The 17,949-nt window shown below is 34.6% G+C and overlaps 1 protein-coding gene across 5 annotated transcripts in view; it reads left to right on the top strand.

Moving 5' to 3' along the window:
* DMXL2 (Dmx like 2) overlaps nucleotides 1-17,949 on the top strand; it is a 140,025-nt gene that overhangs the window by 17,537 nt on the left and 104,539 nt on the right. For all 5 annotated transcript variants that reach the window (XM_074294514.1, XM_074294513.1, XM_074294511.1 and 2 more), the window contains exons 2-4: nucleotides 13,247-13,372; nucleotides 15,651-15,722; nucleotides 17,125-17,203. In XM_074294514.1, the coding sequence (XP_074150615.1) occupies nucleotides 13,247-13,372; nucleotides 15,651-15,722; nucleotides 17,125-17,203 (277 nt within the window). The remainder of the gene's footprint in view (nucleotides 1-13,246; nucleotides 13,373-15,650; nucleotides 15,723-17,124; nucleotides 17,204-17,949) is intronic.

The following is a 17,949-nucleotide window of genomic DNA, read 5'->3' as shown; positions in this document are numbered from 1 at the left end:
GCCTTTGAGTTCCTTTCTAATTTTTATGAGTCTTTGTTTTTATTATTTCTTAGATATGAGAGGTGGACAGAGAAATGTCAAAAATAATAAGTTTTCAGACATGGAAGACTGTTTAAAAATCAGATGTTGTGAAGTCAGAAGTGCCATTTGATAACCTTTGGAAGAAATTTTCAATAGAATAGTGGGAAAAGAAATTTGATTGCAGAGTATCAGGAAGAGGGCATGAATAGTGAGAAAATGGAGTTACTGGTTTTCTTTCAAGAAGTTAAGCAATAAAAATTATGGTGGAAGGGACACATAGGATATAGTTAGAAGTAGGAAAGAAAGCTTCTCCTTTTGCCTTATTTAAGGATGAGGAGAGCTGGCATAAGGATAGCTAGATAAGTTAATATATTAAGTGTTAAATGCTGGGAATAAAAATACAAGGAAAAAAAAGACTAATGTTATAGACATTAAGGATTGTTTCTATTCTATCCCTCTAGATAAGGAGGATATGAAAAGATTTGCTTTTTCAGTGCCTAGTGTTAATTTGGCTGAGCCTTAGAATAAAATATATGAATGGACAGTTTTGCCACAGGGAATGAAAAACAGCCCTACTATGTGCCAAATATATGTTGCTGCTGCTCTTGCTCCAGTAAGAAAAGCATTTCCAAAAGTAATATTGTTACATCATATGGATGATATTTTGGGATGTGCACCTGAGGAACAAATGTTAGAAGCATGTCTACAAAAGACCATAGAAACACTAAAGAACTACAAACTGCATATAGCTACAGAAAAAATTCAGAGACATGTGCCTTTTCAATATTTAGGATATGAAGTATATCCTAAGCCACTCACAGTACAAAAGCTTTCTTTAAGAACAGAGAAGTTGGACACCTTAAATGATTTCCAAAAATTAATAGGAGATATCCAATGGATGTGTCCAGTGTTAGGCTTAACTACCAATCAACTGCAACCTCTATATGACATTTTAAGCCGAGACAGTGCTTTAAATTCACCACGCCAGCTTACAAAAGAAGCACAAGAGGCTTTGAGAGAAGTTGAACTGGCTTTATCCAATGTGGGTGAAAGAGTCACTCAAAAACCCTTGGAAATAATCAGTTTTTGCTACAAAAGAGGCACCCACAGGAGTCCTTCATCAAGGAGACAGTGTGATTGAGTGGATGAATCTCCCAGCACTACCAGAATAAAGTCTTACTTCTTACCCAGTGCTTGTGGCTAGAATTTTATTAAAGGCTATTAAGAGAATAGTACAATTATCTGGGATAAGTCCTGAAAAAAATATACACATTCTATACTAACGCACAAATTAATGTGCTGGAACTCTGTCTTCCCAGAAATCAGCTGGAGTCAGGATCACTAAACGTCTTTATTCTTGATCTTTTACGGTCAAGGTCAGGGGCTTAGGCCTAGCAACCTCATGTATGCCTTCCTCCCTCAAACGACCAGAGAGACTGAGTCAGCTTCTGCGTCTCAATTCCTCTTCCTCCTCCTCCTCCCACACACATCACTTCCCCCTCTTTGTCCCACCAATCAAGTCAGCACAGAACAGCTGGGGAGGGTCAACCTTCAAATAAGTTAATAGGGAACTGTCCAATTGGCAATTAGTCTCACATGCTTCATTATCCAAGTGCATTGCTAAGTTCTAGCCCTTTCTATCTCCCCCTTTCTTTTGTTTTAGACCACAGGTGGTCGCCCCATCCCTGACTTTTCAAGGAGGTGAGAACCCCAAAAAGGAGGTGATCATGCCCCCCCTGACTTCTCAGGAGGGGAGATGAAAGCACTAAAAGGGAGATAATCATGCCTTCCCCAACATCTCAGGAAGGGAGATGAAAAGCACCAAAGAGAAGTGGGGATTGCTAGTGGGTTTCTGGGTCGAAGGGCCTTATTAGAGACAAGTATGCACAAACCCATTAGCATGGGAGTTATTACACAAGCACATAGCAATAACACAGAGGCTATTACTCTCCCCATAGTCAGTGCAGACTTGATGTGGTGTAACAAATAGGAATTGTACATGCAAGTAGTAATATAACAAACAATATAAATCAACACGATTTTGTAAAAGATTTCCAGAAGTCCTAGAAGGAGGGTATGTAAACATCAGTCACACATACGCCTTCTTCAGTAACCAAGAGATAGTCCAAAACCAATTTATTGTCCATTGCTTCACGTGTTAGGGAATCCAATGATCCCCACAAGTTTTTGAAGTCCCACATCAGTCTTTTTATATGTTAGGGAATCCAATGATTCCTACAGGTTTTGAAGTCCTGCAACAGTCTTATGATGCCTCAGAAAATAGCCCTTTACATTAATGTATGCTGTGACACCATCCCAGAATGGCAAATTTTATTGGCCACAGCTCCAAATTTTGCACATAGATCTCCATTAAAGATAATCCGGCTACTACATAAGTGGCGATGGATTTTTGAAGAAAAGGTTTCTAAGGTTTTTCTTAAAGGACCCAACAATATTTACAAACGCCTCCAAAGAAAATATTTGTGCTATATACTCTCATGATTTAACCATAAAGAGACTAGTCAGAACTCCTTTTCAGTCCACTCAGCAGAATGAATTATTTGCTATCATGCTAGCTCTTATTACCCAGGAGACGTAAATATAATTACTGATTCAGCCTATTCAGTAGATGTGTTTTTTTTTAATTGAAAATTTTTATTTTCAAAATATATGCAATGAAAAATTTTCACCATTGATCCTTGCAAAACCTTTTGTTCCAATTTTTTCCCCTTTCCCCCCACTCTCTCCCCTAGATAGCAAGTAATTCAATATATGTTAAATATGGCAATATATGTTAAATATAATATATGCATACATATTTATATAACTATCTTGCTGCACAGATCAAAAAAGGAAAAAAATGAGAAAGTAAAATTCAAGCAAACGATAAAAGAAGTGAAAATGTTATATTGTGGTCCACACTCAGTTCTCACAGTCCTCTCTAAGTGTACATGGCTCTCTTCATCCTTGAATAAGTGGAACTGGTTTGAATCATCTCATTGTTGAGAAGAGTTCAGTAGATGTGTTACAAAGAATTGCCATAGCCCAAATAAAATTTGCAGCCTCTAATATTTATCAGCTGTTTAAGGAACTTCAAGAGCAAGTGAGAAAGCATCCAGGCAAGATTTATATCTTGCATGTCCACTCACATAGTGGACTTCCAGGTCCTATTTTTGATGGAAATTCAAAGGTAGATAGCCTTTTAACTATGTTAGCCAGTACTCCTTTACTTCAGGAAGCACACGAATCTTATTCTAAATATCATCAGGCTGCTCGAGCTTTACGTTTACAATTTGGAATAACAAGAGAGGAAGCTAGGAGCATAGTAAAAAGCTGTACAGCTTGCCTTCCTTTCCACACTCCTACACTCCCTCCAGGGAAGAATCCTCGTGGTTTAAGACCCAATGAAATCTGGCAAATGGATGTGACCTATTATAAATCTTTTGGTCGTATGTCTTTAATGATTTATGTAAACAACCCTGGAGCAGGAGCTCTAGGTTATCTGGTATGTAGAATTGCAGTGACAGAAAATGAGGAGGGCAAAGATGTTCTGGGAGTATATTAGCTAATGATACATTAAGTAGTTTACTGTCCTTTGGGGTCAAGACTTGCTGATAGGGAGGTAAATGACAGAAGAATGGATAAGATGGAATGGGAGAATAGGCAATGGATAAAGGAATTTGAACTAAAAACAAAGGGTAGTTTTAGCATGAATGAGAAAGTGGGATAGATGGAAGGATCAAAGCTCCTGAATGTAGAATGAATGTAAGTTCCCTTCCATAGACCATTTCTCTTTTGTTTTTGTAAGCCCAGTACTTGGCACATGCCTGGCATAGAGTAAATACTTGGGTAGGTGATTGTTTGAATTTGTGGTGCGAATTCCAGATTTTGTAGGTGGTGTACAATTCTGAAAAATGAGAACTAATGTGACCAATATCACTACCATGGTCTAGCGTGCATTAGAGTTGGATAAATGAGGGAATGACTTGAAGTTGCAGTTGAGGAATTAGAGTGAGAGGTCAGGTTATTAAGAACGGTTATTAGTATAAATACTTCAAATTCCTGGAGATCATGTCAGGAAATATAGGCTATAGACAAAGATAATGATCCAGATAGTAATATTATTAAAATGGTTGGGAGAATGATCTTGGTAGATGACTGTAACAAGAATGGGTAGGCGAGGGTGCATATGATATAGACAGAAACTGCATAAATAAAGTAATTTAAGTGTTGAGAATAAAATAGGTTGTCATGACAAAAAAATTATCACTAAGTTTCCAGCCTAATAATGATGAATGGCTTTATACTTTGGTTTGTAATTGGGTTATAAACTCTAGCTGGGAACTAACTCAGAGCATTCTAGCTTGGTAGAACTTGGCCAGAGGTACTTATGTTCTATTGGCCTAGCCTTGAAGAACCCAGAGTTATCTCCATGGCACAATGAGATGGCAGTAGAATTTTTGTGGAGTTAATATGAATTATACAACATTATCAACAAAGATAATCATGTATCAAGTGCCATTAAGCAATATCCAACAACTGCATCATTGAAATAAGAAATGGGAACAGCTTGGTTATATAGGGAGGAGAGCCAGCAAGCTCTCCTCGTACCTGTGGAAATCTCAAAGATTAAAAAAAAAGACTTCCGATATGATGAATAGGTCCTTTATGAAGGGAAGAAGCATAGTGGAAGGACCTGGGTTTAATTCCTTGCCCTCTGATACTTCTTCATTTAACTTCTTCAGTTTCTTTTTTTTCATTGGTAAAATGAGGGGCTTGCACTAGAGATCTCTAAGTTCTCTATTGACTTATAGGAGGACATGGACAATAACTGTGTAGAATGAGAATGCATAATTGGGTTGTGATTTGCAGCATTTTCTACACTAGGACTATCTATAAGAGTCATTCACAATTCATTGAAATAATAATATCCTTTCTTCAAATGTAAGTATTTATCTTCATATTGCTAGTAAGTGCTGGTGTTTTAAAAAAATCTTTACTCTTTCAGTATCCATTAGTTCCTTCACTATTAGCTATAAACAATCAAATCTCCCTCATTCTTTATTTATTTATTTATTTTTTTTTTTTGGGCTGAGGTAATTGGGGTTAAGTGACTTGCCCAGGGCACACAGCTAGAACGTGTTAAATGTCTAATATCACATTTGAACTCAGGTCCTCCCGACTTCAGTGCTGGTACTCTATCTACTGCACCACCTAGCTGCCCCCAATACCTTTATTCTTAAAAATAAAAACAAAAACTCATTAGATCCTTACCTGTTCACTAGATAATTTCCTATATCTTCTTTTTCATTTCACATAAACTCCTGAAAAAGTCTACTACAATCAATTCTTCCTTCTTTTCCTCTCATTCATTCTCTTCTAAAACTTCAGTGATCTGGCTTCTGACCCCATTGTTCAAATGAAGTTGCTATAATTTCCTGTGTTCTCTTAATTGTCATATTTGATGGCCCTTCCTTCCCTCCCTCCCTCCCTCCCTCCCTCCCTCCCTTCCTTCCTTCCTTCCTTCCTTCCTTCCTTCCTTCCTTCCTTCCTTCCTTCCTTTTTTCCTCCCTCCCTCCCTCCCTCCCTCCCTCCCTCCCTTCCTTCCTTCCTTCCTTCCTTCCTTCCTTCCTTCCTTCCTTCCTTCCTTCCTTCCTTCCTTCCTTCCTTCCTTCCTTCCTTCCTTCCTTCCTTCCTTCCTTCCTTCCTTCCTTCCTTCCTTCCTTCCCTCCTTCCCTCCCTCCCTCTCTCCCTTCCCTCCCTCCTTCCCTCTCTCCCTCCCTCCCTCCAGTAATTTTACAGCATTGACAATTGCCAAGCCTTTTGTTCCAATTTTTCCTCTCCTTCCCCCCACCCCCATCCCCAGATGGCAGGTTAACCAATACATGTTACATATGTTAAAGTATAAATTAAATACAATATATGTATACATGTCCAAACAGTTATTTTGCTGTACAAAAAGAATTGGACTTAATGGCCTTTTCTTAAACATTATCCTTTTTGATCTCTCTACAGCATTTGATAACTGTTGATGTTCCTTATAGAGTCAAACTCAGATCTGAATTATAGACTCAGGAGCTGGAAGGGAACACAGAGTTCTTATCTAGTGCAACCTCTTTGTTTAATGAATTCAATTAAATTGAGTATGTATGCATTTATTAAATTTCTTCTATATGCCAGGCACTATGCTAAATGCAATGGATTAAAGAAAAAGACAAAAAGACAGTTCCTGCCTTCAAAGGAGCTTATAATCTAATTAGGGAGGCAGCATACAAATATATACAAAACAAGCTATATATAGGATATATAGGAAATAATTAGGAAGGCTTTGGTATAAGAAGTGAGATTTTTACTTGAGACCTAAAGGTAGCCAGGGTGGTCAAGAGTGGAGAAGGGAGAGCAGAATGGCCAGAGAGCCCAGACATGGAATGTTTTGTTTGTGGAATAGCTAGAACAGCACTAGATTGGAGAGGATGGTATAAAAAGGCTGGAGAGGTTGAAAGGCACTAGATTATAAAGGGCTTTGATTGCCAAATAGAGGTCTTTTGACTCCAGAAACATTTAACTGGACCATGCTACCTTCTGCTTCCAGACATTCTTTTTATTCTGGGTTTTCATGAGTATTTTTTTTTCTGTTCTCATACTTGTGACTGCTTCTTCTTGGTTTCTTTTGTTTGGTTTTCATCCATATCAAATCACTCCTCCTTATTATGATGCTCCCCCAAAGCTGTCTTTTGGGTGATCTTCTCTTTTCTCTCTAAACTCTTAAGTCATTTTATCAGCTCCATTTTAATTATTATCTTTATGTAGATGATTCTCAGATTTACATATTCAGAGGCAGAGCTAGATACCTGTGAATAGAAAGAACATTATATAAGCTCTCTCCAACTTCCCTCAGAATCAATATTGAACAGATTTTGGAGTGACAGAAACAACAAACATTTGGAGAGTAATAATTTTCCAGCCTTGGATATCTTGGAAGGACCTTCATGAAAGGTCTGTCTCAATTGGGCGTGTGGGAATCTAGCAGGAGGCTCTCAGCCAAAATCAGCAACATTGCCCACTCTATCCTGGATCAGCATATCAGCTGTGAGACCTCCAACACAACTACAAAAGACTAATTGTGAACCCCTGATATCCAATATAATAGGTGGGACTTGGCCAGACCCACTCAGTGCAGTGGGAAAGCCTGTAGCACTGCTATCCAGTGCAGTCAGGGAGAAGTCCCAGTTACCCTGCAAAAGAAGTTCAGGACATTCAACCTTGAAAAATGAGCAAAAAAGGGTTCTGACCAAAGAGAGCTACTATTCTGATCAGGAAAGATCAGAATACAAACCCAGAAGAGGACAACAAAGGCAAAATGCTTTCAGATAAAGCCTCAAGGGAGGATATGAAATGGTCTCCAGCTTGAAAGGCTTTCTTGAAAGAGTTTTGAAAGGATCTTAAAAGACATTGAACAAAAATGGAGAAAAGAAATGAGAGCTATGCAGGAAAGTTATGAAAGGGTTTTTGTGTTTTTTTTTTTTTTTGGGGGGGGGGGAAAGCTAACAGCTTGGAAAAAGAAAAACAGAAATTGACTGAAGAAAATAAGTCCTTAAAAATAGATTTGGTGAAATTAAAAAAAAAATCTATTGAACATAACAACTCCTTTAAAAGTACAATTGATTAAATGAAAAAGGAGGTATAAAGCTAACTGAAGAAAATAATTCATTAAAAATTAGAATTGGACAAATGGAAAGGAATGATTCAATGAAATTTCAAGAATCAATTAAACAAAATTTTAAAAATTGGGAAAAAAAAGAAGATAATGTAAAATATCTCATTGGGGGAAAAATTAACCTGAAAAATAGATGCAGGAGAGACAATCTAAGAATTATTGGAGTACCTGAAAGTCATGATGAGAAAAAAAGTCTTGGACATCTTTCAAAAAATCAAGAAAAACTGCCCTGACATCTTAGAACTGGGGGGTAAAGTAGTCATTGAAAGAATCTGCCAGTCATTTCCTGAAAGAGATCCTAAAATGAAAACTCCAAGGAATATCATAGCTTAATTCCAGAATTCTCAGATTAAGGAGAAAATACTGTAAGCAACCAGAAAGGAATAATTCAGATATTGAGGAGCCACAATCAGGATTATCCAGGATTTAGCATCTTCCACATTAAAATATTGTAGGGTCTGGAATATGATATTTCAGAAGGCAAAGGAGCTTGTACTGCAACCAAGAATTAACTCTCCAGAAAAATTAAACATTATCTTTCAGAAGAAAAAATAGACATGCGGTGAAATAGGGGATTTTCAGTTATTTCTGATGAAAAGACAAGAGCTGAGTAAAAATTTTTGATTTCCAAATACAAGACTCAAGAAAAGCATAGAAAAATAAATGAGAACCCCCCCCCCCAAAAAAAAAAGTTCTTTTTTTCTCTATGGGAAGATGATACATGTAACTTTTGAGATTTTTGTTAGGACAATTAGAAAGTCAGGACACTTAGAGGGTGATGATATAAAAAAGAAATTAGGGGTGGAATAGGGATTATACTGAGAGAAGAGGAAAGAGGAAATGAAATGTTGTAGATTACATCACTTGAAGAGGCACAAAAGATCTATTACAGTTGAAAGAAAGGATGAGTATTGTTTGAACCATAGTTTATCAGATTTGGCTCCAAGAGGGAATAACACACATATTTTGTTTGGCGTGGAAATTTGTCTCGTTCTCTAGGGTAGTAGGAGGGGAAAGGGGGAGATTTATAGAAGAGAGGGCAGAAATAGATGGGGAGAAGTATAAGAAAGGGAGGGTTGAAAACACACTGAGGGAGGTGGTACTCAGAAACAAAAGACTGGTGAGGAGGGAAAGGGTGAAATAAGAGAGAAAAGTATAATTTGGAAAAAAATAGGATGGTGGGAAATATCAAGTTAGTGATCTTAACTGTGAGTGTGAATAGGATGAACTTTCCTATAAAACAGAAGTGGATAGCAGAGTATTATTAAAAGCCAGAATCCCACAATATGTTATTTACAAGAAACACATTTGAAAGAGACATGTACAGAGTAAAGGTAAAAGCTGGAGCAAGATCTATCATGCTTCAGCTGAAGTAAAACAAAACAAAACAAAACAAAACAAAAAAAAAACTGCAGGGGTAGCAATCCTGATCTCTGATCATGTAAAAGCAAAAATAGATCTAATTAAAACAGATTTACATATCCAGTCCTAGTCTCTATCCTTAGCTTTGTTCCTTCGAGTTTTGGAGTAAATGTTTTGTAGGAAGAATCTCAATCTCAGATTCCTCATGTCCAAAATAACTCATTATCTTTTCCTCCTAAGCTCTTCCCTTTCTCCCAGTTTCATCATCTCTGTGTTATCCTTGATTCTTCTCTATAGATTACCTCACAATATCAATTGTATTTTTTCTCTATTATTGGAGAAGGAAATGGCAAATCACTCCAGTATCAAGTAACTTCACATGAAGTCTCATATCTGACTCAACTTAAAAACAGCAACAATTTTTTTTGTTCAACAACAAAATTTCTCTATAATATCTTTAGTGCATAATTCCCTTCTCTCAGCTCACACAACTAAATCTACCTCTTTTCTTTTTTTCACATCTCATTTGTATTACTGGAGTAGCCTTCTAATTGTTCTCCTTGTGTAAAATCTTTGTTTTTCCTCATTCCAATATATTTTCCACTCGGCTGCCAAATTAATATTTGTAAGGCATGACCATGACTTCCCTGCTTAATAAATTCTCGTAAATCCCTCTTATCTTGAGGATCAAATATAAAGTCCTCTTTTTGACATTTAAAACTCTTTACAACCTGGACCCTTCCTCCCCTTTCAGCCTAATTACATTTGATCTCTTCCCCTTTGCTCTATAATCCAGCCATATTGGTGGACTGCTGTTTTCATGCACCTTTCCATTTTTGTTTCAGTGCCTTTGTATTGTCTGCTATCAGGCCTGGAAAGTTCTCTTTTTAACCCCTGATTTAAAAATCCTGACTTCCAGATCTTTCTTTCCTTTTTCCCCTTTCTTCCCACCCCCACCATCCTGTCTTAGGGTTTCCTGATTTTGTATGTTCTGATATTGCCTCCTCTATTAGAATATGTGCTCTTTGAAGTCAGGGATGATTTTTCTTTTATTTATCTCTTCTGCACTTAGCACTGTGTCTGCCAAATGCTTGTTTATTGTTTGATTTAGAAACCTGGAGAACTGGGACAAAATCTTTTGTATTTATCTGATCTTTAAATTAGAGCAAATGGTAGCCTTCTCTTGATGTATTAAATACTTTAGGTATTTAATACATGCCCTAAGATACAAGAGTGATTGTTAGGATCACCAGGTGAGAACTCAGGTTGTATGGACAGTGACAAGGTGAGAACTCGGGTTGACTTGACAGTTCTCTGGCTCAGACCTTTGGTTTGGAAGTTTACACCTTAGGAATTCTAAGAGGAGCAAGTTCATTGGTTGGAGTACTTCTTCCCAGAAGCCTTTGCATTATCCCACACCCATTCTCTGGGAGGATAAAAAGAGGCAACATTGAGCCTGGAGAGCAGTCTGGATTGGGGAAGGACAAGAGCTGGAGGAGATTCAGAGCCAAGATTCAGGAAGAAGAGGCTGGCTGGAGGCTCCAGAAGCCTCCCAAGAAACCTGCTCATAGAGGAAAAGATTATATAGAAAAGAAACCTCCTCCCAGAGAAGGATTACAACTGAGAGACAATTCAAGAACATTACAAATTACAATTACAAGAAACATTACAAGAACAAATTGGCGCCCAATTTGTTTCTTCTTCTTCTTCTTCTTCCTGTAGAGAACCGTTGCCTCCAGACAGTTGCTGTTAACTCTTGTCCAGAGAAGTGACTTCGCTTCCTGCAGAGAGCCGCGTCAAGCCTGATGTAGAGCAGAGACTTCTCCTTTCTCTGGAGTGCTGTCCTCTTTTATCCTCCCAGAGAATGGGAATGGGATAATGCAAGGGATTCTGGGAAGAAGTACTCCAAACAATGAACTTGCTCCTCTTAGAATTCCTAAGGTGTAAACTTCCTTTAAAGGCCCAAACCAAAGGTCTTATCCAGAGAACTGTCAAGTCAACCTGCTTGTAATTGTCCAGACAACCTGAATTCTCACCTTGTCACTGTCCAGACAACCTGAGTTCTCACCTGGTGATTTTCATTGTGACTTCATAGGATGGATTACCATCTTATCAAATGAAATGTTTGTAAAATGCTTAACAGTGCCTGGAACAGTTGGTACTATATAAATATGGTCATATTCTAATAGCATTCTTTAATTGTTTCTTTTCCCAACTTTGCTTCCTTGATTTATGGCTGTAATGCAAATATTAGGAGAAAAAAAATAAATGTGCATTAAAATATGAATATAGATTTTCTATTTTAAAGTACATATTTAATTTAAAAGTACATATTAAATTTAACATTGTAGTGCCAATATTTGTATCTTCTTCAGCTTCTTTCTGCTCTCTTATGTATATTTAAAAATATTTCATTGATAGTTTTTACACAACTTAACCTCCCTTTTAACACATAGAGTCAAATAGAACAAATTCACATATAGGACATATCTGAAAATTGCATCTCATTTTTGTACTTAAGATCCATCATCTCTTCCAGGAGGTGAGAAATGTTTCATCATTATTCCCTGGAGAGGTGATTTGTCATTGTATTGATCAGAGTTCTTTGAAAATATTTCCTTTTACTGAAAGAGCATGGGGCACAGAATTAGATGACTTGGGTTCAAATGCAAGTAACAGCATTTATTATTTATGTGAATTTTGCCTCTATGGGCTTCAGTTTCCTCATTTCCAAAAAAAGGAATGATAGAAATAATACCTGTATGAGAACTCACAAAATTTTTATAAAGATTAAAAAAAACCCACAAAATTATTTCCTTTACAATATGTTATACTCATTGTATAAATTATTGTTCTGATTCTATTCACTATACTGTGTTTTAGTTTAAAAAAGTTTTTCCAAATTTCTTTGAATCTATTCAATTTGTTTTCTTATGGTACAGTCATATTACATTATATCCAGATTCCACAATTTGTTCATCCATTCCCCAACTGATGGAGACTTTTCTACATTAATTTTTTGGTACATTAATTTAATTTACCTACCATTGGTATCCAGTCATAATGAATTCTTTTATAAATACTTATATACACAGGCAATGTGATGCGGTGAAGAAGATACTAGACATAAGAATAAGGAAAACCTTAGTACACACTGTACCTTAGGCTGTGAGCCATGTAACCCATGGCAACTTATTTAATTCCTGTGGCCCAGACTATGACCTTTTAAGGTCCTTTTACATTTTTAGTTCTATCTTACTGTGGCTCATGTCTTCTAAATTAAGTTTGAGGTTGTGAATTATTAATTTATATAGGATTACCATAATGCTGCCATTAATATCAAGCTGGTCACATTATTTGTATTGATACATCAAGGCTGCTTTATTTACTTTTTTATTACTACTACTTTTGGATATATCTTAGATTTCATTAGGGAGTGGCAATTACTGGGCAAGATGTGGCCAATAGAGATCTCTGAATTATGACCCTGATTCTGAAGAATACAGGCCTTTCTAAAAGATTCCCCATTTTATTTACAAATTTACATTACTTTAAAAGATATTTGTGAATCTTGAATTTTAACATTTAAAAAATTGTTTAGAGGATTATTAAATCAGAAGTAATAAATAACCTTTGGAAGAAATGTTTTTCTGTGGCTTTTTTACCACACAAATTCATATAGTTGCAAAAGAGGAAGGCAATGTGTTGAGAAATGTGAAAATAGGAAGAAGTAAACTCAGAATTTTAGAGTTGGAAAAGCCCACTTAGAAATATCCTGGCCCAATTATGTGGTTTGCTTATTATAATCATGTTTATTTGCTTATTACTTTTATAATTTTATACATAATTATATAAATTTGTTCATTATAATTAATTTTTTTCAGGAGTTTAATTCTATATTACATAAAATTATTGCTGTTGCCATGTCTACCCAGTAGGAAGAGAGAGGATCTTAAATGCTTTTACAAATGTTTATTTTATCATGTAAATTTAAAAAAATTCTTATTTTGTAATTGATAGTATAACTATATTAATTTCATAAATGATAAAGTACAATTTGAACTAAATCTTTTGGAGGAAATTCTTTAAATATTACACCATTTTGTAAAATGTACAGATTATATAATCCAAAATGTTTCTTTTTAGGCATACGGATCAGGCTGTGATATTGTTATTTTGGCCAATGACTTTGAATGTGTGCAGATCATCCCTGGTGCTAAACATGGAAACATACAAGTCAGCTGTGTGGAGTGCTCTAACCAGCATGGAAGAGTAAGGAATTTAGTAACTTTGTTTAAAAGAAAAAAAGAATTCCTAACAACCTTAGTAAATTGTAAAAGATCTAGTGTTGAACATATTGCAGAAACTACAAAAGAACTAAACCTTTATCTTGTGGGTGGAGATAAATTGCTAAGTGCTGCTAAGTTGATATAGTCATTTAGAAAGAAATTCAGAGGACTTCTAGCAGTTTTTTACTGGATGGAACTAAAAATAATCCTATCTTTTTTTTTTTTTTTTCTTTCCCATATCATTTTTATAGCCTCTTTTACATTTAAATCATATCCTTGTTTTGGTCCCACCACTCCATGTTTCTTCAACCCTTCTTGAACTTCTCCCTTGCCCACCAAAAAAACCCTCAACACAAAACTCAAATATAAATACCACACAGATCCAAGGAACCCAGCCAAAGTTTAATTTCAAAACCTCTGAAGAATTGCTAACATTTAATAGCATCATAATAATTAAGAATATTTTATAATATATCTGAAAAAAGTACTATTCTAGAATAGATAAACATCCTCATTTGTATCTTGAATCAAAATTGATTTTTATGAATTCAGTGTGTGTTAAATGATAATTTTATAAAATAAATTCTGAGGCAGCTATGATTGCATTTTAATGAATTTGATAAATAACATTGGGTAGCCCTTCCAGATCATTAAAATAGGATTTCTACCTGCAGTAATAATGTTTAAATAATCAGTTTTTAAGAAACTGCTTATTATTTACATATCTTAAAATTTTATTAAATTTTGAGTCTATTGAAATAACTATGATTGATCAACCTTTTAAAAACCTGGAAATGCCCAATGAGAAATTATGTATTCTTAATTCAAAATCTACAAAAGTTCAAGATATACTTTTAATACTGTAGCACATGACTACAATTATTCTTCAATTTTCTTTGATGACTGTTCTTGTCCTCTGTATATATCTATCAGCAAACTGTTGCAGGGAAATAAGAAGGATTTCACATTTTTTTCATTCATTTTGCAGTGTTCTACTTTTGCATATAAGTCAGGTTGTCTTAGATACTTGTAGAAAAAAATCTGTTCATTGTATGACATTTAACGAAGGAATTTCAATAAATTATTTATGGGCCCATGTGTCTAAAGTGATAACCAATACTGACAAATAACTTGGCAATACAATTTTTTTTTAAATACAGAGTTGTCTTTATTAAAATATACTGACATATACCTTCCAAATTTACCCCCCCCCAAAAAAAATTACAAATCAAAACAAGACAAAGAAATCCAGACAGAATTGTGAAATTTGAACAATTTCTTTTTTTTTTAATTTCACTCACAATGACAACTACAGCTTCTCAATTTTCCTTTGTATAAGTGCTCTATCTTTGTTAATTGACTACTGATACTTTGAAATTCATCCACATTCAAATATTAAACAACCTTTACATTTTAAATGCAAATTCTCTGTGGAATAAATCCTAACTCATACATTTAGTAGCTTATGATCCCTCAGCAAGTCTCCTCTAAGCTTAGTTTCCTCATCTGTAAAGTGTGGGGGGGTATCCTCCTAAATGGCCTTTCCCAACTCTAAATTTATTCTTCAATGAAGGGAATATCTTTTGTCTACATTAAGATGTTTATATTTCATAAAGCTAGGGAAGAATTTTTTTTTTTTCGTTAAGGGAGCTGAAATTACTTTGGGTCTTTTCAGCTGGCCCTGACTGTATACCTGACTTCTAGCCACTTCTCTGAGAATAAACCAAAAGTTATCATTCTGGGAACTGCTGATTATAGAGGAACTTGCTTCTTCTTCATGTACCTCTTTTTATATCAGCCTTATCCCCTTCTTTCCTTTGTCTCCCTTTTCTCTGCTTGTTCAGAGTCCCAGATAAATGTTTTTTATTTTTTTGTATCTTTGGTGTGCCTTATGTTTAATGAGCAATGGATGATTTATGTGATATCCTAGAATATCCATAATTATGCTTCCTGTGTTTTAGTGGTTTCTTACAAAGTATATTGTAAATACAGCTTTAAGTAAGAAAAATATTACTATATTTAAGATTCTCATAGACAAAATAATAATTCTCTTTGAATAAGTCAATTATGAATTCACGATGGAAAATCCTATTTATTTTTCCTATTGCAGAAGGGATTTTTTGGGTGTTATAAGAAATGATTCAATAAAATATTTTTGGGCAGGCATAATTTTGTGATTATATATAGCTACCTTACATGTTTTATCTAAGAAGAATTTTTTGCTTTTTATAATTAAATATTAACATTTTATTCTTTTTCAGATTGCAGCTTCATATGGAAATGCTGTTTGCATTTTTGAACCCTTGGGTATCAATTCTCACAAGAGAAATTGTGTAAGTAATTAATGTAGTACAAGCCCTTGGTGTTTTAGCTATCTGAACTTTAGTCAATTTTCTAGAGAAGTTGCTTGATTCTTGATAATGGGAGGTCTTATAAAATAGCCAAATTAAAGGGTTTTTAGTTTCAAGTGGAAGAAGTTATAATGGTGTACATAGGAAATAAGTCTTCCAGTACCATCATGTGGAAAGGGGATTAGTTGTCTTTGTAGTATTTGAGGGCAGAATGATCACTGGGAGGCAGATTTTGGCTCAGTATAAAGTAATAATTAAAACTTAGTATGTAATAATTGGAACCATCCCAAAGTAGAATAGAGTACCTTGTGAATTAGAGTACACTTGTGAAGTATTCAAAAAGAAGTTGTAGACCTACTGCCCAAGTTCCAAATAAGTTGTGATTTTTATTAATGTAGGAACTATTCCCAAGAATGCAATCTTATATCCTTGACATAAAATATGTTAATTACTCTGAAGGTTATAGTTCTAGTTTTCCCCTATTTTGTGTCATTTTGAACAGTTTCCTCTCCAAGTTTTAGAGAGTCTGAGTCTGAGCTCTCAATAGGTCATAGAGTTAATAGATATTGCAAATAATTGGAGATGGCATATTAGAAAAAGATGTGGTCTGTATATATAGATTTGGAAATTGGTTTTGTAGAGCTACAGATGAACCTGTGAAAATGAATGCAATATAGGAATGGGTGTTGTTAAGAATAGATGGTGGATGTAATGTTGCACACATTGTTAGATGCAGATGTTTCATTGATTGTTTTTGATAACTTTTTCTGTATTATAAGGGAACATTAAAATATTATTTTTGGAAATGGTGACAGTATTTTTTTAAATAAAAGGTATTAAAGTAACTTATTTTTAAAAAGAATGAAGGCTAACCAAAACCTAGTAGTGATAATTTTTCCTTTCTTTCATTATTATTCCACATTTCCAGTTTTAAAAGTGAAAATATCAAAGAGATAATGAATAGAGTGTTCAAATACATATATTATAGTACTAATGCTTATATATTACTCTTGTGATTTTTAAAAATTTTATTAAGTCCAATTTCCATGTAGGTCTTAGATCTAGAGGCTTATATTCATTTCCTTTGTACCAGACATATATCAAGTAAAGCAATTAAAAGTTTAAAATATTATTTAAAAGTGAATAATCTTGTCATGGAGTATTTTAAATTTAATTATTGTTTTATAGAATAATAGTAAAATGTAAACATTAATAAACATTTCTATTTGTGGGACTTAAGAGGGAATCTTATAAAATGTCCATTGATTTCTGCTCTGATTTTCCTGTATTTTAATCTCAATGGGGAAAATGTGCTAATTCAATGACAGTTATTTTATTTGCTTGGTTTTTTAGGATTTACATAAATTTTTTTTTTATATCCTAGCAAATCAAGTGTCAATGGCTTAAAACTGGACAATTTTTTCTGAGTTCTGTGACTTACAACTTAGCATGGGATCCCCAAGGTAATTAGAAATGAGAAAATATCAACAGTTTGCTTCAATTTGTAGTCACATATTGCTTTAAATCTTTGATTATTTTGTTGAAATTAATAGTTATTCATGTGAATAATGTACATTATCAACAGAATCTAGGTTTTCTTGGGGGGAGGACAATGAACAAATAATTGTGCTTCCTAATACTGTATGTATTTTTAAAAAAAAATATGATTGTTTATAATGGGTGCTAGTCATTATAATATGTCTTTTAGAAAAGAAGGAAAAATTTTATCTTATTCTTTTTTTAGTTTTTTTTCCCTGGTATTATTTTATTTTTCCAATTACTTGTAAAGATCATTTGTAACATTAATTTTTGTAAGATTTTGGTTTCAAACCTTTTCTCCCTCCTTCTCTTACCTCCCCCCAGACAGTAAGCAATCTGATGTAGGTTTTATATGTATATTGGTCATGTTGTGAAAGAAAAATCAGAACAAAAGGGGAAAACTCCAAGAAAGAAAAAAGCAAACAGCAACAACAATAAAAAGGTGAAAATAGTATGCTTTGTTTGGCATTTAGTCTCTATAGTTTTCTCTCTGGATAAAAATGGCATTTTCTATCCCAAGTTTCTGGGAATTGTCTTGGATCACTGTTGCTGAGAAGAGCTAAGTCTATCACAGTTGATCATCACATTATTTTGCTATGATCGAGTATAGTTTTCTTCTGCTTTTGCTCATTTCACTCAGCAAGAATCAGTTCATGTAAATCTTTCCAGG

Source organism: Sminthopsis crassicaudata, chromosome 2 (assembly GCF_048593235.1).
Source record: "Sminthopsis crassicaudata isolate SCR6 chromosome 2, ASM4859323v1, whole genome shotgun sequence".
Lineage (NCBI taxonomy): Eukaryota > Metazoa > Chordata > Mammalia > Dasyuromorphia > Dasyuridae > Sminthopsis > Sminthopsis crassicaudata.
This window is presented reverse-complemented; position numbering and strand designations above follow the sequence as displayed.